We start from the raw sequence: 24,339 nt of genomic DNA, 5'->3' as shown, positions 1-24,339 counted from the left end.
TGGGCTGGGTGGGAGGCCTTCAGCATGGCTCTATATTTAACCAAAAAAAAAAAGGTGGTGAATGCAGTGTGATGCAAATACAGAAGGTTAAAGTGTTCAGAAACTGGAAGAGACAGATTAGAGAAAAAGAAAAAGGAGGATGTCCACTTGCAGAGGAAAGAAGAGGCATGGGATGAGCATGGCTTTCAGCAGGCATGCCAGAGCTGGACCTGCATTTTGAACTGCATGCCAGTGCTCCCTCAAGGGTGACACCCAGGCCACATTTTTGTGCCCAGAACCCGAACAGCAGGTGCCGTTGTCGTTCAAGCCAAAAGCAGGAGTGACTCTCATCACCTCCTGAGTCCAGAATAAAGGGAACCAGAACCAACCCACGTCATGCACAACTCAGGGGAGGACATGAAGCCATCCACTCACCAATTCTGGTAAGAAAGCCAACAACCTCAAATGAAATGCAGCTACTTGCATTCCAGTCTCCTGAAGCAGGAGAAAATACACATGGAGTCTCGACCCATATGAGAGCAGTGGCAGACTGTACATGCTAAAGGACATGTTGCAGGGCTCTTAAAGAACAAAACTAATTTGGGAACATCAGAAAGAAGAGAAAAAAAAGGTTGGATGAATTGGGAAGCGGACATGCTTGCCTACTTACCAAGTTTCACTTCTGCATTCTCTGTTAACAACACATTCTGCCCTTTGATATCCCTGTGAATCACGTGGTGGGCATGAAGATGTGCCAACCCCTGCAGTAGGGAAAAGAGAGGAAGGAGACGACATTCAGAGTGAGGCTTTTTGCTCAGCAGCGGGCGATCCATGCCTCCCAGCCCTGCAGCCCGTGCTCTGGTGCGTGGGCTTGTGCTCAGCAGACACATGCGCTGCGATCCACGGGAGCCTTGTAGCAGCACTCCACCCGCTCAGCTTTTGGTAAACCAGGCAGGGAACGAGGCCCCAACTTGTGCCCATGCTGCACACGCACTGTGCGAACACGTCTCAGCTGTCACTTGATGGAAGTGCAGTGACCAGAAAGTCTCGGCACAATGACACTGTAAATGACACCGGTGTCAGTGCACGTCGGTGGCATCTGACAGGCACAGAATCCCCCTTAAAGGAATTGGAATTTAGTCTAGTAAGGGGGCAGGAGGAAGAAAGGAGGAAGCACCAACATGCAGATACGTCCCCTGAGAAGGAGGTGGGATGGTCATGGGCTAGCATTTATGTTTGAGGGTGAGGGAATACCGACAGCACACAAAAGCTGTGTTGCAAAGCTGGAGTCCTCTTATCTAGCTTCCATAAATACGAAGCTAGATAATTGTTCCTCAGGAAAAAAAAAAAAAAAAAGTGAGCATTATACTTTCCAAAGGAAACAAAACCTCCTGGCATACGGTGCTTTTTGTTGAGACAGCACCTGGATGCATGCCCCAAAGTGTTAGCCATGTGGAGGGAGGGCCGGGCAAGACATATGTTGCATTTTACTCCCTAATGCAATCGGTAGAACAATAGGCAACCCTCTTAGCAACTGCCTGTTTTGGTTTCTCCTCGGCACTCTGCTTGGAAAACTGTAGTCTCTGGTGGGATCGTCTTGCCTGTTCATGCTGCCCTCGTAGACTTTTAATGTTTTATGAAAAATAAAGCAATAGAACCTTTACAGCTGCAAAAGGTTAAGAGAGTAGTGCTTGCTGTAAAGAAATATTTTCTAACACATGTTCTTCATTAAGTGATCGTTTACCAGTTTGCCTACAGAACCATTGGGCTCTTTTCTTTTTTTGAAACAGCTAATGAGCATGACAAAAAATATAATCCACAGCTCCTCCCTGCATATGTCACAAACTAACAAAATGAAGGGGTAATGTCCTTGATACCGTTCACTGGCTGTTAACACGAAGTGTGGTCCTGTTTTTCACCAGAACGAAGGCTTTTCCAGGGCTTCGCACAGGATACTTTCTAAAGCCTCACGCTGCGCTGCCCCAGCCAGAGAGATAATCACATGAATCATACGTTCTCTCCAGGGTACGATCCAGTCTTACTGGAAAAACACATTCAGGTTCTCGAGAGGTTACGATGAGACTGAGGGGCAATGTCTCGAATCTCCTGCAGACCCCAGGTGAGTCCTCCGAGGTTCCTCCGACCCACACAGGAGACTCTCACTTGTGTCTCCACCTGCGCAAATCTTGGCACCTTAGCTCACTTAGCTCTTTGTTACACAACCTCTCTCTTCCATCACTGATGAGTTCAGTGTCAAATCAGGTTTTGCAATGCTTCGTTGCAATGTGAACTTAGCATTCCTTTTTTCTAGATATTCCAGTTCCTGCTAGTAAACAATTAAGGCTCCTTTTACAAATGTCTCACAAGAAAACAGCTTTCAGCTAACTCTTTTCTGAAGGAAAACCTTTTTCCGTCTTCTCAGCAAGCCAGACTCTACCGCCTTACCTAAGGAGAACTTAGGATGAATGCAAGATAACATGCAATACCTCCAGGGCTGCACAGTTGTTCTCAAGTCAAGCGTAAGATCAGCACTCAGTACTACAGCAGTTAGCTTTCCTCGCATTAAGGAATGCTACCCATTTGACTGGAAGTACAACCATCAGTAGGTATTCATGACAGTAACTCTTCTTCCTCCTAGTAAACAACAACTTAAAACGTGCCAGCCAAAACTTCAACAGCCAAACTCTCTCCTAGCAGATGGAGGTTGAGCAAGAGACCACAATCATATGTCTCCATCATCTTAAAAATCACCAAGACAGAGCCGATGTACAGCACAGACAACAGCAGCACTGATTTATGCGAGAGCCACTGGTGGTTTCCTTTAACATGAAGCCCTCAGAACTTCATTTGTGATGAGGCAATTGAACAGACACACTGTGTAATGGTACGGGTAGGAGGCAATTTGTTTTACAAAGAAGCATGAGGAAAATCATACCAGATTTACTTAGTGCTGCAAGCATGCCAATTCAAAAAGCACTTTAACTGTACCAACTGGAAATTAAATATGAGGCGTAATTAGTTAAAGCTTCAGTTTCAGGAAAACTGGTAAGTGGCATCCCTCTCCCTGAGAAACTTTTGCAGAGCCGTATGCTAGCACTCTACGGCGCACAGCCGCGTGTGTGACGTATCTGCCTGCTCGAGAGAGACTGCGGGAACATGCAGCGTGCGAGCACATCGCGGCACACAAGTCCCAACAGCTGGCCTGAGCCAACAGCTCCCTTCCTCCACAGGTTTGGTTGGGAGCAGAGAAAGACGACTGCAAGCACATTTGGAATAGCCCATTCTGTACCCTCTCGTGTTATGACACTGTTGCGACCTATATCTTTTCCAAAGTAAAAGCATCTTACAGGCACGCAGGGCACTGTTTCACTGCTTCTCCAATAGGTAAGGACTCTGGTTCATATGCTGGCTTCCCGTGACGAAAAATTGCTACTCTCTGCAAGGCTGCTGTTATAGTGCAGCACGACGCACACAGTCTGCGAGGATCTGCACCTCCTGTCCTTTCTGTCAGCGTAGGAGATGAAGTTAAATGACGCGGAGCAGACATCCATCCACTCCTACACGCTCTTCAGACAATGATTTGGCTAAGAGGATTGATCAGAAACAGCTTCTTGCAGAACCACGAGCTAGATTGTATCTGCAAGATTGCCTCTGTGTTTTCAAGTGCAGTGGACTACTTTCCTTACCCTGAGAATCTCCCTGGAGATGTACGCTATCCAATCTTCTTTCAGAGTATTCCCTTTCGTGTTCTTCACGAGGTCTGTGATAGAGCCTGCTCCACAAAACTCCATAACAAGCTGCAAAACAAATACCAGCATGCAACCCACATTAAGCACAGCTCCCAGCCGCCTAGTGAAGCAAAATAATCAGGCTGCAGCACTGATTTGGGAAACCCTCACGAAGCACAAAGTATCATTTATTTTACCTCTCTGCCTGGAAAGCGGATCCAAAACAAATGTCTCCAATGTGTGTCAGACATATATGGAATATGTCTCACATTAGTTACCACATTTTCAAGGACTGATTTAATCACTGTAATTTAATACTGGGAATCTGGATTTGCTCAGCTATGCAAAATGCATTAGCAGTAACAGAAGTAAGAGCACATCCAATGCTGAAGGAATCAAGCTGACCACACCATTGCAACACATCGTATTCTATAATTCCCACTTATTTATGGGAGACAAGCACATGCACTGGTGTCTGTACACTGCCATTTCAAACCCAAACTTCAGTCCACTAGAGGGTATAGACAAGACGGGATAAGAAATGTAATGGGTAAAATTTTCAAGTGCAGCTTTATTTTTACAGCCACACATTTTTACTGTTCAGCTTGTCTGCCTTGTTCCCATGAAACATGTTACCATCCATCTGGGAAATGGGGAAAAAAGTTACTTAAAGAGCAAATCCATTGCTAATTGCAAATCTTGGTTCAGCCATCACGTTAGCCTATGTGATTCACCTCTCTATCTGTTCCAGCGAGCACCAAATTCTATTAGTTTGTCTTTGCATAATGATGTTTCTATCATCCTCAAATTATATCCGAAAGGGAAAGGCTAATGAACGTGCTTGAGATATATTTGCTTACCCACAGTTGGTCATCATGTCCTGGAGGACTTTTCTTAATGAAAGCACCATAATAAGTTGCAATATTTCTGTGATGAGAATACTTCTTTAGCATATTAATCTCCAGTTTGATTTCTTCTTCTTCATCCTTTGGAAAAAAGAAAAAAAAAAAAAACGTGTTTAATACACCATGTACATGACTTACTTCCTCTTTAACACAAGTAGTTTTAAAAAGTTTAATTTATAACAGCATCATGCTCAGTAAACACATCTCTGGTTCATGCCAACAAAATCCTGTTTATGGAGATGGTCTGAAACAGACCTGTACTTCCGCAAGTCTTTGGTAGTGCAAGAAGCAAACGAAGGATGCGCTGGACTTCGTCCAACGACAAAGCAGGATAGGAACTGTTTAAAAACCTGCTGCCTATAGTGCCTTAACCAAACACGTACGCAACGGGCTTTTCCTCTATGTAATCCAGAGAACAAGAAAACCAGAAAAATCTGTGAGTTTATGATAGAGGAGTATTATCTCCATCTTCCTCATTTTTTTCCTTTAACTTTGAAGATTTCAACTCGTCCTATTTCAATGCCACTAGTGGGGAAGGGCAGGAGCCCACCGCAGGAAAGCAGAGGTGGAGAGCAGGAGTCCCCCTCCCTGCACCAACAAGGCGTTTGCCTCGTGCACGGGTTTCCTCCTCCTCTTCCTCCCTCCGGCTCAGCAGAGGAAGAGCAAGTGCATCAGGAAAAGAGGGTCCGGAGCCCGAGTGGTAAACAGGATGCCGCAACACAAAGGCAGAGGAAGGATTTCCCCCCGCTCCTCCTCCTCTGCGAAGTGCCAAGCAGAGAGCAGCTCAGGTGAAGGGAGGTTGTCCTCGCCGCACACGAGATCAGCATTAAAAAAAAAAAAAACGACAAAGAGCTGTCTGGGACGGACACGTTACATGGAAGGACCCACACACTCTTTGGAGACAACACATTTGGAGACGAGGTCCAAGCAGCAAGCCAGCAGACAGGGGAGAGGCAGGAGCAGACACCACCCCGCTCCCGCCACCGGCGCGCTCCCCGCCGCTCTCTTAGCTCACCTAAGGGCAGCGGGAGCCCTCACTCAGCACAACTCGGGGCTGCACGTTAAAAGACAGCCGATTTGCCCATTTATGCAGCCTTGCAGCCCCAGGAGACAAGCGTCTGCCTGCAGCTGATTTCAGGAAGGAGCTGCGCCCCCTGTTCCCCAGGGTGGCAGGCGGCCGAGGCGGCAGCGAGTGTTTTGATTACCCCGTAATGTCAAAGCTGATTACACGGGAACATTTTAAGCCGCGAACTTCCTTGCAATTTGCAGCACGCTAGCAATCAAATACCCTACTGAGGACGTATGCAGATGTTAATACTAACTACGTGTTAACTACTTATAGGCGCTGGTGCGCATGGCCTCAGCGAAAGGCAACGTGGTGTATTTCAAACACACCACGACCGGGATGCGCCGCTCACCCATAAATTACCACGAGAGAATTCCCCGAATGCACCAGGGATGAACTATTCTTAAACCTTCCCGTGAAGCTTCTCTAAAGTAAAATACCGAGCGTTGCTGGAACAGGGAACAAAACTGTAAAATAATCTTGTAAATCAAAGTTCCCAGCGAACAGCAGCCCTGGGAGAGAGCACTACAAGCACAGCTCCACGAGCCAAAAGCTAACTCGGGGCTTCCTCAGCTGCTTCTTGCTGTCGGTGCTGTTGTGTGATATTTTTATTTAGTCCATATGCAAACAAAAAGAAAAAAGACGAAGGAGTGGTAGTAGAAGTGCACGTGCTTGCATGAGAAACTACCAGGCTGAGCTCTGCATTTAGGCAAAAAACTGCAAAGGGAGCTCTGTTAAACTTAGAGCGTAAACAGAGATGTGTAAACTTAGTTTGGGACTTGATCCCTGGCAGATTACTATCTGTAATTGGATTAATCTGCTGTTTTGTACCGACTCTTCATACGAAAATTATTTCCTACCCTCAGCACATGAACACAATAGCTTTGACAATACAATGGGCAGGATGTCCTAAAGGTTGCTCGTGCTTATCTGTTACAGCAACAGCCAGAATGACAATGCTTAGACAGGATCTTTTTTGGAAGGGGAAAAAAAAAAAAAAAAAGAGCAAGCAAACCAAAAAATAAAAATAAAAAAAAAAGGAAAACCAACCCCAAGTGCACAGAGAGACCCAGCAGCCTGCAGGCTGTCGCTGCTCCTTCAGTTCTTCCTCGGGGCTGTGTCAAGGCGCCCACGCCACGGCCTGCAGCAACCCCGAGCATCTCCCCTACCTGAGGCTGATGTACAAGGGTGCTAAATTGCTGCTTGAGCTGTCACAGAGCATTTGTCCACAGCTCAGGAGAGCGCCTCACCTCCGGTCCGAATGCCCCCTTGCAAAAAAAAAATGGATTAGGTAACTCTTGCCAGGCTTTGGAGGAGCCCACTGACGGCGGGGATCGACAGCTCCCTGGCACCGAGTCCCGAGGACTTTGTGGCGACAGGAAGGGCCGCGAGGATTAATCAGCACGGAGAATGCTGCAGTACCACTGTGGTACAGGAACCGGTGTGCAAAATTAAAAAAAAAAAATTGAAAAAGAGCAAAAAATTGTTGCGCTGCAGATTCGGGAGTGTTTTTTTCCAGGGTACAACCGATGTCACCCCACCACGGACATCCGAGGGAGGCGGAACAACGCACGCCCTGCCGGCGTTTACTTCTCCCCCCTGGGCACAAAAGGAGGATGAGGTCATCAGCGAGGATCCAGACACCAGCCCCGCAGATGTCTTGCGTTAGGGCGAGATGCGTCCCGCCCCAAAATCGCACCGGATCAGAGCGTTTCCGCACAGCCCTCCTGGTGCACACGCGCGCCGCGGGGCGAGCAGGCCGCAGCCTGGCGGCACCCTCAGCCCCCACGTTGGTTTGGGATTTATTTAGGGACACGGGGAAGGAAGCTCCCTCACCTCCTCCCTCCAAGGCACGCTGACATAGCTCCCTGGAGGAACCGGGATCACAAAGGGAAGAATTAAAACTGATTGGGGAGAGGGACGGGCGCTCTCCTGAAGGGATACAAAAGTGCAGCCTTTTTTTTTTTCCTTTGGAGGAGAGAGGCAGCTGGTGAGCCCTTCCCAGTGATTTTATGCAGCTGGCATCAATTACCACTTTAAGCCATTATCTGCAGATACAAACTCCCATCGAAACCCTCTTTGTCTGGGCCTGTGATGGGGCTGGTGCGAGGGTTTTATACTTCTCCGCTCGCTGTCTGTTTGTGGCAGCACGTCCAATTGCTGGCAATTTCTGCAGCAAGCTGTACTTTTGCAGGAGGCACGTGAGCCAACGGGGCTTGGAGCGGATTTCCTCTCCCTTTCCACGCATCTCCCTCTGGCGATTAAGCGGCCATGCCAGCACCTCCAGGAATTTCTAAATGCGATGCTGCTCCACCAAAAGGCCTTCACCTGTGGGAGCAGAAACCGCCCACATGTGCACCCACCGCTCAGTGCTGGGCTCCTCTCCACCCACCTGCATTAAAAAACAGCAAAGAGCAGGCTGGCCACCTCCTGGCGTAGTACCTCATGGCTCCGGTGCTGCTGCCCACTTGCTGCTGTAGTCCTGAGCCTCCTTTCCCTCAGGGCGCTGCTCGCTAGATACGTGGTTATTCCTTCTGTGCAGGTGAATCAACTGCTTGCTTTTATTACTTCTATCTGGTCTCCGTAAATGGTGATGCATGTGAATGCAATACTAACCTGAGTAATTCCTCCTCAAATAAAAGCTACTGGGGCAGACCGAAGTGAGGAATATTGAACTGGAATGGCTCGGACGTGCCATTTCAGCATGTTTTACTAAGGTAAGCCCCCACGTCATTAGTATAAACGCACAGGATTTTCTTGCACTAATCCGTGGAAGGGGAGGAATTCATAAGCACTTTGCTGGACACCGTGCTGGGGAGGGAGGAGGAGGAACGGCACCTCTCAAAGAAAAAGGAAACAAGCAAAGGAAAAAAAATCATTCCATGCCTACCCCAATTTTATATCAGTCCCTAAACATCATTGCCTGGGCACCTCATGAGACTGAGCAAGCAAGACCTGTCCCTGCCCTGCAATTGCTATGAGACCCCTTGAGGAATCTGTCGTAGAGAAACGGGCCCAGGGAAGGATGAGCAATAGTGTTGCTTTTCAAGCTCTAGAGCATGAAGAGATTATTTCAGGAGCTGAGAGGAAGGCAAAAACCTAAAGGTACAGCAAGGAAATACCCCAGGGCATGTCTGTGGTGGCCTTCCATCCCCACTCCCCTCGATGGAAAAGCTGCCTGACCTCTTCAGCCATCTTGAAAAGCAGCTCGTGCTGTTTGCCAGGCTTGGTGGCAGAGGAGAAACCCAGGACAATTTCAGAAAACGTTTCTTACACCCTACTGTAAGACGATGGGTAACGTGAATGGGGAAACACGGCCAAGCAAGGTTAAAGCAAACAACGTTTTATGACGAAGGTAAAAGCGAGATTATCTACCCTCCCAGGTAGTTTATGTGCTGCCCTATGCCGGTTTGCAGCGGCATACAAATTGGTTCCCTCGGTAACCTTCCTTTTTGATTTACGAAATGAGGCAGCCAAATAGCCCAGCTCTCCCATTACAGATGCCACGCAATGATTTTAAGCTATTAGCGAGTGTTTTAATTAGCAATGCTCCCCAGTAGCGGAAACCCAAACACGCAGGCAAAGGGGGAAACGGAGTCTCCAGGCCTCCTTTTCTTTGCTTTTTCCCATGCCGCCACGAAGCTCTGCCAGCTCCTATCCAGGGCTGCATTGCCTGGAGAACAGCAGCTGCTTACGCCATGCCCAGGACGTCAGAGCGAGCTCGTCTGGTTACAAATCACGAGCTCCAGCAGCAGCTTGTGGGATTTGGAAACCCTTCGATTATGGGAGAATTCAGATGCAGGCAGAGAGGTACAGAGCAGCGTCAGCCCAGCTCTTCTGTGAGAGGAGAATGGCAGGGAGCGCTAAACCACAGCCCCCAGGATGGTGGAGAGGAAATTGTTTTGCCTCCAGAGGCACCAGAGATCCTTTCTTTCACCATCTCCCCCATAACGTGCAAGCTCAAAAAATAAAAAACTGAAATAACAGGAGAGGCCCACAAGAAACACAGTTTATTTTCCTTTCCCCTTCCTCTCCCTTCTCATTTCTGCTCTCCACCCTCCAAAAAAAGTCCTAAGAGGCACCAAATGCAAACAAAAATCTTCCCGGATAATTCACGACACCAACTTGTGCAAACCACCATTCTCCTTGTGTGTCACATCCTCTCCCCTCCCTCCTTCCCCGCACCCCAAGCCTGGCTTGCGTCCATCCGAAGCAGGATCCGTCCAGAACAGGGAGAGCCTGAATAGTGCCTAGCACAATAGGTGACCTTTTCTGGTCCTGGAATCCGTAATATATACAGCCGCTAATAAAGTTCTCACACACAGGGGGGAAGTTTTGGCAAGAGGAGCCGGGGCAGTACTGCACACAGCGCAGTATTTCACCCAGGAGCTCTGGTACTGCCTTCAAGACGGGAAGGAGATTGCAGTTTTGGGAGGAACCTAACCACAATAAAACTGAGATCCCAAACGCTGGGCAAGTCCCTGCCAGAGCCTGCCAAGGTAGGAAGCTGATACAAAGCAGGACGGCTTGCGGTGCTGAGAACGCAACGCGGAGAAACGTAATCCTTTCCAACACCGCGATGGTGTCAGAACGGGGAATGTGATATAAAATAGTTCCTCGAAAAACACCAAGTGCAGGCTTCTTGGGAGGGAAAGCCTAAGCTGTTTAAATGAAGACTTTAATCAAGACATGCAGTAAACATTTAACAAGTCCATATGCAGTGCCTCCTAAATCCTAACCTACAAGAGCCTCCAGCTTTGTTACTACAACCCGTCTGTCCTGGAGTGTTTTACAGAGCCTTTGAGCTTTGTTACCCTCACGCTAAAGACCTCATACGAGTTCATTTCCCTTCTGTCTCCTTCCTCCGTTACTTTCTCACCCCCAGCGCTCACTGTGCCTGTCCCACCACACGTGCAAGGTCCTTCTTTCACGGACCCCTCACTCTTCCCACCTTGGAATTGGCACCTCCATTTTCTTCACCACCCTTCAAGTCCGTCCTAAACGTGCTTTTCCCCAGAAGCTTGCAGGCTGTTTGTGCTGAGGAAAAAGGCTTTGTCATGCCACGTGCCCACCAATCTCCCAGGAGCGGTAGGCATCCAGCAAGCAGTAACGGGAGTGCTGAGCATCCCCCCGCCATCGCTGTGAGGGTTCCTCTCGACTTTGCCCTTTGTCGGCGTTGCAGCCCATGCAAAGAAAGCCCCCCGTGGTTTTTGGTGGTTACAAGCTTCCTGGAGCCCATCTTGTCACTGCAAGCTGCATGGGAGCCTCCAAGCTGCCAGCAGCAGCAGATCCACAGTGCCCTGCTTGAGCAGCACAGTGGCAAAAGACACCTAGGGATGCTTTCTCAAGGGTCAAAAAAATCTTACTTTTGTGAGGCCGGGCTGGGAGAACAGGCCTGTCCTTACGACCATGTTTGGTTACCTTCGGTCGCAAGATTTCATCAAGCAGGTTAAAAACACGCTTCCCAACCCATGGCAAACAGAGGGCGCTTTGTATCCCCTTGGCACAACACCCTCTCTACTGCATGCTTAGGGCACCCTCTGAAACAAGGGAGAAAATGAGCCAAATTGTTTGCGGTGGTGCCATTGCTGAGGCTGCAGCCATAAAGCAACAATAAAGTTAACCGGACAAAGAAGCACGAGGGACGGGGAGCTTTTCAGTAGGGTCCCAGTGCGGCCTGAAGGAGCCTGTGAAGCAGCATTGTGCAGGCACACAAGAGGGAATCACGTGTGCACAGGAAGGAGCCAAAAACCACGTGAAGACAATACTTGCCTGTTGTCTCTCCCGAGCCACCTCCCCTGCCAATCACGATGACAACAATATTTCCTTTCTTGCCCGACGTGCCCCTGGTGCTTTTGCTGGTCACCGAATAAAGGCACAGGGAAGGCACCGCTGCTGACCTCCCCCGGTAAAACCCCAGGACACCACAGGCTTTTCAGAAGGCAACCAAGGGAGGAATCTCCTAAGGGCAAATCCCTGCAACCACTTCCAAGGCTGGCCCCTTGATCCTTGGTCACGATTCCTTAGAAGAGTTTCCTGCTCAGGCTGCGTGTTTATCTCACCTCTAAAATTCAATTATCCATTCTCATCAAGCCTGAACTGTTTACAAGTTATGCAACAAGCTAGCCTTGTACTGGCATCGCCAGAGCTCACATAAAACAGGGAAAGGTTAGTACCCTACTTCCACTACTATTATTTACGCTAAAAAGGCCTGTTGCCATACAATTCCACATCCAACCTCAGATTTAAACCCTTGCTAGGAGGTATCAAAAATAAATCTGCGTGTAAAGGAAATTAAGGAGTTTGCTTTGTACAAAGGTCTGGGCTCAAGGAAAAAAAGGAGACTTACATGCCAAGGAGAAAACAGTTTCATACACAAAGCAAAAATGTTGTGTGGCTTTTCTACCTCCAATTTCAGTAGGCTTTTGATGCCAAGGAAAGCAGCATCTCTGGTGGGGAGTGACAGAGCCAAGGGAGGTGTCTTCATACCACTTGGCTGCTGTCCCCCCAAGATCTGGATGGCAGATCTCCTTCCCAAATGGGACAGACGCACACATCCTTCCCTGGGTGTGCAGTCAAGACACTGCTGGGCCACAGCTTGGACCTGTTAAAGGTGCCCAAGTCCCATGGATTTGATACAGCCAAAGAGACTCAACAAGAAATTAAAGTTCTGGTTAGAAACTAAGCCTAAAATTTGAGGAAAGTGGACAGAAGGCAAACATCTGGGAGAAGAGAGAAAACGAGGCTGACACAACTGAAAGTGTGCTTCCTATGTATATAACACCAAACAGAAAATTTAAGATGAACAGAAATTTAAGATGGGAAGGTAAAATACATTAAAAATGGCAGTTCTGGCCTAACACAAATGTTCTTCTATTACATATGTCATGATAACCTGTAATTAAATGAACACACAATTTCCTTACAGAACAGTCCTTTTCTTCACACCCAACCGACCAACAAGTTCTAGAGATGAACAGGGAAGAGAGATTTTTACAACCCCTCTTTCATTTTGTCTAAAAACAAACAAAAAACAAACAATCAAACAAACAAAAAAAAAAGCACCAGCCTTTTGCAATCATGAAACCAAAAGCTGTCACCATGCACACCCAAACAGGAGCAGAACAAAGGAGAACAAGGAAAAGTAATCCCACTTTGGCACTTCCTCGGGGCTGTTTCACATAGATCCTTTATTAAAAAGAGATTGGGCTGGAGAAGTAGCTGACAAGAGAAATTCAGAAGCTCCATCGCATGCCTGACAGCAACGAAGGGCTCTGCGCTGCTTAGTACGTAACATTTAGGCCAGAAGAAAACACACAGCTCTGTGAAACAGAGGGAGCAGATAGGTGATAGTACTCCAAAATCAATTATACTTTAAGAAAGGATTTTAAAAGGTGGGAGAGTGCAAACCAGCACCCCCACAACTGCCAGCAGTGAGCAGCTGGCAGCCACGAAGCAAGTAGCTCTGATCTCCAGGAGACAAAGTCCTGCCAGTAACATTAGGACAAGTCCCTGGTCAGGCACACGGACCCGTCCCCTAACACTACGTTGTGGGTACCCAGTGCACCAAGCGTCAGCACAGCAACCAAGTGCCTAAAATCAGACAAAATGAATCCAGGCTTTGGCCATTAGCAACATCACCCATTTTCTTAAATGCCAGCGAACAGGCACTGGAAGACTGCAAGGTTTATTATCAACTCTGGCTTTTGAAACCAAATCAACTGGTAGGTGGAAGAGCTTCATAGCACGTTGCTGATCCTTCAGCTGTCCGCATTCCCCAAGTCTTCCAGGCTTTAATTAAGCAAACCCTCCTCATTAAAATGTTGCAAGGGCTGCGTTTTTTCTTTCCAAATATTTAAAACTCTGCGTGCAGCATTAACAAAGCCCTGCATTTTGTCAGAAAATGAGCACTGAGGAAAGCCCTAAAAGCAGAATTACTGAGTTTTCTTTGCAGCCCACCAAGCCAGCTGTATAACGTGAAATACTTCACTGAGCCCATGCTATGAAGAAAAAGATTCAATGCTTCTTTCTTAAAGAAGTCTGTCTGAGATACACCTGCCAGATAAAACACCTTCTAATAGACAACCATCGCATCCCCAAACATCTAACGTAATACGCTGGATTTGGAGCTCGTACCCAAGTTTAAAGGCTGTCGTACGTGCCGCCGTTAACATAGGCTCTGGTTCACATCCACAAAAGGAAAACTTCATGTTTTGGGCTACGGTACAGCCTCCAAAAAACTCCTTGTAAGCAAGGACTGGTGTGAGATCATGATCCGACTTATTCAACACAAGGTTTCTTTTGTGAGCCAGCCAAAATATGTAAATTACACAGGAATAAAATGAATCGTCCGATTTGTACATGTGTCTTACAAACATGCTTGAATGACACGGTGAGAACGCGCAAGCCCTTGCAAGTCCTAATTTCAGGTAATCTTTGCCCGAAGGTTGAACACCTCAGCTCCCCTGGTCCAGCGTTAGTCACCGCTCAGCCTGCACAGGTAACCCGCGGCCTCCTCCTCTGCCCTACGTGCCGACGGGGCCGGCCATGACGAGTGACAGCGGTGGGCCAAGGACCAGGCCCGGCCAAGCACCTTTTCCTCTCACAGGAGGAGAGGCAGAGACACCAGGAGAAAATGGAGCTGCGTGGGGGGGCCCCGAGAGGCTGTGAGGGGAGAGGGGAGGCCGGGAAACCCGCCTGAGGTGACACCGGTGAAAACGGCCCTGCGGCAAGGCGGGTCGGCACCGGGAGGGGAAGGCTCTGAGGAGATGAGGTGGCCAGTGTTTACATCTGGGACAAAACGTGACCACACACGGAACAATAAAATCATGGAGATGAGATGACTGGGCCTCAAGAGCCCAATGTGAGGCCACCAAAATGATCAAAGGCCTGGAGCCCCTCTCCTACGAGGAGAGGCTGAGAGAGCCGGGGCTGCTCAGCCTGGAGAAGAGGAGGCTGAGGGAGATCTCATCGATGGGATGAGCGCATTAGATTGTACCTCTAAAACAAATTCGCACTCAAAAACACAGTTTTTTTCAAAAAGGAAATCCATTACAGAACGATTTACATCTGACTGACAAGGTGATGATGATGACTGTAATTATTAGCTCCAATCACTCAAATTACAATTCACCAGCAGACACACAAACGACTCGATTCACAGCTAACGTTTTCTTCAGCACACAGGAGGTCCTTCCTAAAACAAGAGAGGAGACAGACAACCTCTATCAGCGGCGAATAAAGGCGACTGCCGACGGGAGGAATTGAATTCGGGGACGTCTGCGAGGGGCACGTTTCCTTTCATGCTGGTGCCAAACCCTCCCGGAGGACAGGTGACAACTGGGGCTGTCACCAGAAGGCTTCTCCTTCATAGTTGGAGGGGAGCAGCTGCTAGACAGGTACGGGGGTACATCCACGGCTGTGCGCGCTCGATAAGCGAGCTCTTTATGAAAACGCTCGCTGAGGTTTGGATTTTCTTCGGTAGGTTCATGCTGACTTACGCACGGCATTTAAAATCACCCGGCGCTGCCAAGGCGCTGTAAAGGCTGTGCACTTTAGTGTACAAGTAAGTGCATTTGGCGCCGCGCCACTATGTACAAAATCATTTTCATGCAGCTGCCAGCAGAAGGGAACTATATTCTTGGACCAGATGTTTTTGTTGTCGGGGCTGCCAAGCACGCCTGGAAACCTCACAGCTGAGCGGTGCTGCAGGAGTGAATTAACAATGAACAGAGCCACAAGATGCTCGTGTCCATCTATCAGACGGGGCGTCACGGCCCCTTCTCTCCCTTTGTCCCCCTCTCAAGCAAGGAGGCTGCTGATAGCCGGCTAATTATTTACCTGCCTGAGAAGAAAACTCCTTCTGCCTCCACTGGGATAAATAAAAACAATAAATGTTGGCAGAAAATATTACACCCCAGATGTTTACCCTTAGCTGGGCAGGTGACAAAGAGACCATGATTAACAGCCAAGAAAATAGGACTGGAGCAAACATAAATGGTTCTAACATTACAGTACAGGCTTGTTTCTGCTGCTGGGCTGTGAACACGCTTGCGGTTATTAAACAGTATTTCACCTCAGAAATCAGAGCCGCTATGGCATCTCTCTCCCCATTTAAAAACAAACATCCTCGATCCCAGCACAAGGCTCTCCCTTGAGCTGAGACCCTGGCAGCCCCAGCTTACAGAGGAAGGCTGCATGGCTGGAGTTGGAGGACAACAGCCCCATTCCCGGCCCTGCCACCAGCCCCTGGCATCACCCTGCTGCCAGCCCTTGCAAAACTGGGGCTCCCACCAGTCCCCACCTTGAAACCCCCTCCACAGGCCAGCTATACATCAATCACAAAGCCTCCAAAAGAAACCCAAGAGGCCGGGGGACCCCACCCAGAAACAAAAACCAGGCAGGGTGGAAGCCGGAGGCGCACACGGGGCCGTCCCCGGGGCGAGGGGGAGCACCACCAGCGGGGTGTTGTGGTGCGGGGGTGGCTGGGTTGGCCGGGTGCTTATTCCTCTTTCTGGGCACTGCACATGTTCAAAACAAAAGGCAGGCAGAGAGAGGATGTGTGCGAGGCGGGTCTGCTTGAACCAGCTTTGCTCTCTTCTTCTCCTCACCCCTTAGGCAGCTCAGCCTTGCAGCCCGCTCCTGCACAGCATGCCCGGAGACAAACAGCATCCTCTCCCGCGAGCGCCACATCACGATGGCTTGCAGCCCGGCTGCCTGCTGGCCCTCACACCAGCAGAAAACACGCGCACATCTCTGCAGAGCTGCTTCCCGAGCGGGCTGCTTCACGCCCTCGTTTTCCAGCACTCGCAGCCTTCAAACGAAGTCACACCAGCTCGTTCCTCCTCCTCATCTCCACTGTTAAAAAGTGACACTCAGCAGCCTGACTGCAAACTAACGTGTTTCGCTGAAATCCTCCTGTGCAGGAATGATGTGACCTCCCTCGGAAAGGCTAGCATTTCAGCTTCCTCAGCCTCCAGCGGCCAGGACATCTCCTGTGCCAAGCCTGCCGGCATCTGCATGGGAACCACGCTCATGGCTAGCGTCTGGAGCAGCGCCTTGCTCCAGGATGAATTCAAAAGTTGCACATTTAAAAAAAAAAAAAAAAAACACAAAAACCAACAGACAGCCTCTCTTGTCTGAATAAATAAATAGCCTCCTTCTCAGGGACTTTTCCTTTAAAACAAAAGTAACGCTATCACCACAGGGTCTCTTGGGAAGATGATTCATAAGCAGGAAAAGGACTGTAATTCTATGCTCGGGGTACTCACCCTAACAGATATTACAACTTTTTACTATGCTGGTCCCGTAACATGACGAAGTGACAGTCTGAAAAATCTTTCTTTAATCACACTGATTTGAGACCGAACAAAGAGCAATTAGCCCAGCCAAAGAGCTGGGGGTGGGGAGGGGGGCCATTTACATCTGAACGAGGAAACCTGGCTTGTGTGCAGAGCTTCAAAATTCAGGAGGATATGCTTTAAGGCACCGGATTTGCTCAGAGCGGGGCTGCCTGACAATGAAGCCATGCACAAAGGGACAGACCACAGCAAACGTGCCAGCTCCAGCTCCGCCACCAAGGAACGGAGCCGCCGGTCGGTTTGGAAACATTACTAAGCATAGCGGAAGAAGAAGAAATCCCACACACAGCAGTCAGGCCTCTCCAACAGCCGGGGAAAGGCAGCTAAGTGAAAGACCATGTGTTGGGGAGGTCAGCTTCTGCCAGACTACTTACATCCAAACAAAGCCCGTCACGGCTGGAGGCTCCTCTCCTGCGGTTCCCCAAAGCGTTGTCCCTGCAACAGGCTCGAGCAGAAAGCCCAAAGCCCAGTCGAAATGGAAAGCCTCACAGAAAGCGCTGGTGAAATTGGTTAAGCTTGCCTTTGCCAGTTTACTAACAAATGGCACCCCGCTCAGAAAGTCCTTCAGCTGCGCTGCGGCTGGCGTGCATTACCAAAGTGAGGGGCAGGGGTGCAGAACAGGAAAAGGACGAACAGGGAGCCTGTTAGAAAGTTAGCCAAACGTAATTTAAAAAAAAGAGAAGTTCAAAGGTTGTGGGTGCTTTGGTTTTCGTTTTGTTTTTCTTTTTTGAAAAACGCTGTCCCCAGATCAGCTCCATCTGCAGTCTCCAAGCATCTGAAAGTTCCTGCCAGAGCGATCAGGAGCGCAGAGCCAGCAGTTGGCTTTCAGTTGCAGCCATTATGTGCTCCAAGGTTCACACGCCACGGAGAGACATCGAAGAAATTCGGAACTCTCTTTGGGCGAGCTTTAAGCCTCTGATCCAAAGCACAAGAAATGCCGACAGTGCACGTGTACTGCTTCAATAAAAGCAAGGCGCTGTGGAAAAAGGGACATTGCCTCTTTTCATGACCTATAAAACTTCCTCACTGAAAGCGGGCTTGGCTGAGGGCAACTCTCCAACTTATTGGCAAACATCTTCAAAGCAAGACACCCAGCTAAGGTTGTCTTTCGTACAGTACAGCCCTTATTCCCTCGTCCCTTTGGTTCGTTACCGGATGCTTTTCCCCAGGAGCTGTACCTGGCTGCAGCACGGATAGCAAGGCAACAGCGGCAACCCAGTTTTCACCACCTCTGCACAACACATTTCTGTGGTGCTGCCCTTTAGAGTAGGCACGTGCCACACTGACAACCCCTGTGGCATGTCTTCTTCCCGTTGGGGAGGCGTGGGACATGGCAAAGCTGTTCCTCTGCTGTTACCCACCCAATAGGTAAGTCCCCACAGGGCCAAGTAAGGCCCTGTTTTACGATTCGTGCTGCAAAGATGATAAAAAACAAGGATAAAAAGGAAAAAAAAACGATGAAACAAGTTTCTCTGAATGGAAGATGCAAAAAATGCTCAACACTACTCAACGCCGGCAAGCCACTACTAGCATTAGCTCAGAGGTCAGTGCTGTGCTGCTGCCTATGAGCCTTCAGAAGAAACTTCTGGCTCTGGACATCGCGCAGTAGGCACATCAGTTTCTCTCTCTGAAGCCCTCTAGTGATGGCCCAGAGCACAGCAGTCCCACAAGCACACTGCAACAAGGAGAAAATTTAGACAAAGATTTAGACAAACCACCGCTGCACCCGAAATCACTGCTCATCAGCCAGTCCAGACCAGACAGCCACTGCTCAAGGAGGACACAACGGCTCTGAAGCCAAGGGTGTTTGTAGCTCCTTGAACATGGATATGTTCTGAGTGGCCACTTGCACTAGTGGTAGCTGGGTATTTTGTGAATGGTTATGCACTAGACCTCCCATACAAAAGAGGCAGCAATCCATCATGAGTGGCTGATAACTAAGACACGGAAAAAATGTAGAAAACTCACAGAATGTAGGCTTGATACTAACTGTTATTATTATTTTTTTTCAATCTCAAATGACTTTTTGATCTCCATTGTGCCTTAGCAATAGGCACGATCTCTGCTGTCTCCTATACAGCTCCTGAACACTCTTGAGTTTCGACAGCCACATTCATCCCATGTATTATTGAGTTACAGAGAAGACCTGCAGAAAAAATGCATCTTCAGTTTATTTTCTAAGAAAAACTATTAAATGCCAGCGAGTGTTAGCCCCGCTCCAGATCCAGCACAGCCCCGGGGATTGCGGCTGTGTCAGAAGGTCTTTCTGTGTAACCGTATAAAGCTCTGCCTAAACCCAGTGATTTATATTCTCCTGCTTTATCAACCAGCTGTACGACATTAAACTGTAACAGAACTGGCTGTGCTGTTTTTCACGTCTCAGAGCAGCAAATCGTTACATGCATCATATGCAACAATGAGCACCGTTTCCCACAGTACAGTCTGCTGCACCTCAGGACCACTTTGCCGTCAAAGAAACCAGTGATTTAAGTCATACCTAAGTAATATCTGGGGGAAGACAGAGCAATATCCAGTGAATTAGGAATGGTACTACACAAGGCAGGACAGACTGGGCTTTTGATTTTGTACTTCAAGCGAACGGATGTCTTTCAGAGGTAGATCTGCTTCAGCTACCTGGGTTAATCTGCTACGGGATTGTTTTCTCCTGCCATTCGCCAGCCAAAACACCGCGAAACCCAGGGTTAACAAGGTTCTTCCCCTGCGAATAGAGGGCACGGTCCCAAACGCGGGTCACTGAGGCCAAACTCCTGCAGGTCACCGCTCAGAGGCAGCTGGCACTCGTCCTCAGCACACGTTTTTGGCTCCACCATCGAGCCGGACTCACCACCCAGCGACTCCCTGCTCTGACTTTATCCTGAACGCTGGAATTCAGAATCACAATGAATGTTATGGAAATGGTCCAACGCAAAAAGTGAAGTAATTTCTGAGGCAAGCAAGCCGACTAAAAATAGCCTGCTGCCCAGTGGAAAGAAACGGAGCAGGGGGTGATCCCTGCAGAAGAGCTTGGCTCTTCGTTCCTAAGCCCACAGGTGTGGGGCGCTACGAACAAGCCCTCGGAGGCTATCCCAGGTAGCTGAGGTCCTTGAGAAGGCATCGTGGCCAGCTTTCCTCCTGCTCATCACAAGGCCACTGCTGTGCAGGAAGGGGCTCCCACGTAGCCCCGTGGCTGTAGCGGGGTCCTGGGCAGCCGGCTGTAGGTGGTTTGAGCAAGGGGTCGGACCGGGTGACCTCCAGGGGTCCCTGCCAGCCTCAGCCACCCTAGGATTGCGTGAAAGCCACGCCACCTGAATACTTAGACAACGAACTCTTCCTCCTGTCTTCCCTGCGAGTAGGAGAAATCCTTTCATTAACTTACAGGGGTGTTTGTTTACGTTCGTATGTGTGGGCAAGGGAATGAGTTTGCAATTTATATGTTGATTCCTCCATTTTTACAAGAACAGCGCGAAAGGCAACGTGCTACCAATTTGTGTTGCAAATCAAGGCTAGGTACCCCTCCCAGATGGTTTTAACCAGAACTGAGGAGCAGCAGCAGCAGCTCTGAAGGAGGAACCAACTTTACCCTCAGGGGCTTGAACTGGAGTAGAGACTTCTCCGACGATGTAGCCCTCTAAGATCTCCATAGATCAGCATAACTCGATTGTTTTGGAACGGACTCAAGGCTTCACAAAGCCTTTACACTTAAACAAATTGTTTCAACGTGTCAGAGAGGTTAAAAAAAAAAGAAGAAAAATTCAGTGAAAAATGGCTAACTGGCATGAAAACGGTTTTCTCTCGCAGACTAGAAGAGAGGAAACCCAAGTAAATGCTGGAGAAAAGGCTACGGAGGTAAAATATGCAAGAGGCAAATAAAAGCCTCCTTAATGGTGCTGCCTTTGCATCACAGTTTCCAAAGCCGTGAATCACCGCAGCCGCGCCGCCTGCAGCCGCGGTCGGCCGGGAGGACAGGTTAGCGCAGGGGGAGCCAAGCAAGCAGCCAGCAGCCGGGATGCCTGCCCTCCCTTTTGCCTGTGGTCTGTTTTCCCAATTAAATTTCCATTTGGTAAAGTATTCCACAGGAGAAACCCATTTTCAGGAATCATGTGCATTCCCCTGCCTTGCTCTCACATGCACATCCAAGGCGCTTTGCCAGGCTAGGAACAGTTATCTGAAGGCACAGGGGCTGCTGCATTTACACGGGGATTTCCACTCAATTCTTACCAACTCGTGTAAAACTAGAATCAAACGCTAAAGCCCAGTTCAGGAAGAAAGAGCTACAGTGGAAAATATATGAGAAACACCTCATACATCCACCAACACGAAAAAAAAAAAAAAAAGAAAATTCTTTTCTGGAACTGACCTTGCCACTTGGCAGAGAGAAAGGCATTTTGAAGGCCCCCATCATCCTGCAAAACTAGGTGCAAGAGACCAGGCTGTAGAGCTCTCACCGTGCCTTTTGCATCAGTGGCGTGCTGGGTCAAGAAATTAGTGTTTTACCTTGTGGATGTGATGCTAAACAACAGTAATGTGCTCTCCACTCAGGAACGGCAGCTGCTTCTGTATCTAGCTGTCTGTTCTCACAGATAACCCTTGCAGATGAAAAAAAAATAACTGGGAATCAGCAGTACAAAAAGATACCCCCTTGGCCAAATTCCCATCAGCCTACTCCTGCGTGAAGCAAGGCTCTATGAAAAGAGAAGGCGAGGACAGGAGAGCAAACCTAAATCGCGTGTGTTCATTGTGAAGCACCAATCTCTGCACTCAGTGACAACTCCTCTGCAGATCCGTTCAGCAGCAGAAAACGTTCCCTGCCAGAGAGGCTCCACAAAGCACGCTCAGAGGGCTTTAATCCCTTTAGGATTAAACCCATCTACAGGAATGTACACAAGCCCCTTGTTGGAAAAGGACTCGAGATGTTTCTAGGCTCTGCAGACAAAGAGCATCTTCTCCTAAAGCGATCAGCTAAACTGGTTCGCACAGCATCCTCGTGGCCCTTTTAACACTTAGCTCAGCCGCGCGCTTCCTATTGCATATTTAAGGGATTGGGCACCAGGGGAGAAAATGCCTTCCTCTCAGGCACAAGTGGGGTGTTAATCGTGCTTACAAGTCAGCTCGGAGCACAACGAATTCCCACGTCCTTGCACATTAACACTTTCTGCCATAATCTCCAGGTTTAGGAGCTGTTTTTTTTTTAAGACCGTGTTTTAGCCAACAGCTCCCCGCGCAATCACTCAAACTCTGTGTCTCACAAAAGGAGCGCTGCCGGGGGACTCTGAGCAAACATTTCTCTCTCATTAAACATCAGAGCACAACATTGCTATTTTATATTTATATACACATAATGCACACGTTAAAAACGGAGCACAAGAGAAGGGGGGGGGATCGCACAGGATACCCATACTATTTGCAGACCCATAAACTAAAGACAGAAGCAGAGGGAGATTTTTAAATGCTTAAAAGTCTAGCTGCAGCGCTCACTTGAAAGCCAAGCATTGAAACTTTCTCTTTAAAGACGAAAAGAAAAGAAAGTTATCTACCTCCTCCTGATTTACTACAGAACAGTGGCCAGCCGACTGATAATGGACAGTGGCCACGGTCTGCCTGCCATTCCCAGCACCGAGGCTGTAAATTCCACCCTCTCTCCTCTCCGCACCGCCTGCCAATTTTCACATAACTTGTCAGGACTTCATATCTTTGGAATTTCTCCCTCATTAGGCTCGGCCAAAGCCGGCCAGCGGATTCAGACGGCGTTTGGTGGAGAAGAAGGCAGGACGCACACGCGCTATCGCTGAGAAGCTTCATTTCCTTAGGAAGTCGAGATAAAAATAGGGAATGTCACAGGAGAAACAGGAGGAGCCCCCGGGCAGGTGGGGTTTATGAAACTACAATTAAACACAGTCAAGAAAGATTACATTTCGAGCAGATATCTCCCCTTTAACATAAACACGAAATTAATTCTCGTCTCTTTGATCCTGAAGCCAAAATTTGCAGCGCGCCCCTGAAAGGCAGGAGCTCGGGCTGGACCTGTGCACTCTCGCCCGCCTGTGCAGGAGGGAGGAACACGCCGCAGACCCCAGCTTCAGCCTAGATCCTTGCTAAAATTAAAGCAGAGCGCTCTGTCACAACCCTCATTGTGTGTTTTTTTTCCTGTCCAGACTGACAAGAGCACACATGTTCTCGCAGTGTATTGACAGCGTTGTCTTGTTTTCCTTGAGCAGACAATACGTCTGATTCACTGGGGGTAAATGGAGCTGCGCTGCGTGCCTGACAAATTATACAAAACGCAGCCCCCTGCTTTTTGCTGTTATCTGCACACCAAACATTTCTGTTTCCCATCACAAGCTGAATCTCCCCAGACAGCTCTCGCAAGCAGGCAGCGCCAAAATGCCGGCGTCGAGGCCGCCCCAGAGCCCCCCTCCGGCTCGGCAGACGCGCTCCACCACGGGGACTTGCGTGGGCTGCTGCTCACGTTCGTGTCAGTGCAGGTCTGACCTGTAGGTTAAATATCACAGCTGGGAAATCATCCGCGTGCCACCACAGCGAGCCTTCCCCACGGCCGGTATCAGGGTCCGGGTTTCCCTTGTACAGACACTAGCAGCCAGCCCCTTCCAGGGCACGTGGAAGTCACGTTTTAATTAGTGACTTCCTTGGCAATGCTAACAGCAGGTCTCCAGATGGCTTGCAGGTACCACGACCAAGGGCTGGGGGAAAAGATGCACTGCCTTACTGTTAAATGCATGAGTATTGGCCGCTCGGATCGATGAACAGTCCCCGAAAGCTGGAACTGAAGCACCTGTCCTGCTCACCAGCACGATGGCACGGCATCCATAGCCCATCCTGATGACTTACCCTTTGCTTCTGAGCTCGTCAGGGCAGCCGCACCGTCAGACCAAAGGATAGAAGTTTTTAAGGAAGAAGTCCAGACTTGTCCAAAGAGCTCGAGACGTGCAGAGCAGCCTTAATACATATCTGCACTTCCACCCGTCTGCCAGTGGAAGTCAGCTGCATTGTGCTCCAGGTGTGTAACCACACGTTCTCACAAGCTGACCAGCAATAACAGACCTCAGTGGCACGCTTCAGCTCAGGAGAGTATCCTGACCACCGTCAGCTTGTGCTACAGCAGGGTGTTACCTGGTTCTCCTACAGGCAGGCAGGCAAAATTTTAAAGCTGCCTCCCTAAAACAAGGAGATTCTTCTCCAAACTACGACTAAGTCCCCTTCATAAGGCCATGAATTCAGTTAGGCCATTTGTGCAATGTAAATTTATGGGGCAGGATGAAAACGTTTTCTGCTAGATAGGATGA

The 24,339-nt window shown here is 48.9% G+C and overlaps 1 protein-coding gene across 9 annotated transcripts in view; it reads right to left on the bottom strand.

Moving 5' to 3' along the window:
- Positions 1-24,339, bottom strand: part of MAP4K4 (mitogen-activated protein kinase kinase kinase kinase 4) — a 154,524-nt gene that overhangs the window by 53,307 nt on the left and 76,878 nt on the right. For all 9 annotated transcript variants that reach the window (XM_080601453.1, XM_080601454.1, XM_080601457.1 and 6 more), the window contains exons 4-6: positions 4,568-4,693; positions 3,666-3,776; positions 650-740 (exon numbers count right to left, since the gene is read on the bottom strand). In XM_080601453.1, the coding sequence (XP_080457579.1) occupies positions 650-740; positions 3,666-3,776; positions 4,568-4,693 (328 nt within the window). The remainder of the gene's footprint in view (positions 1-649; positions 741-3,665; positions 3,777-4,567; positions 4,694-24,339) is intronic.

This window comes from Anser brachyrhynchus (assembly GCF_964034855.1).
Source record: "Anser brachyrhynchus genome assembly, chromosome: 1".
Classification (NCBI taxonomy): Eukaryota; Metazoa; Chordata; class Aves; order Anseriformes; family Anatidae; genus Anser; species Anser brachyrhynchus.
Note: the sequence above shows the minus strand (reverse complement) of the source record. Positions and strands in the feature narration are given on the sequence as shown.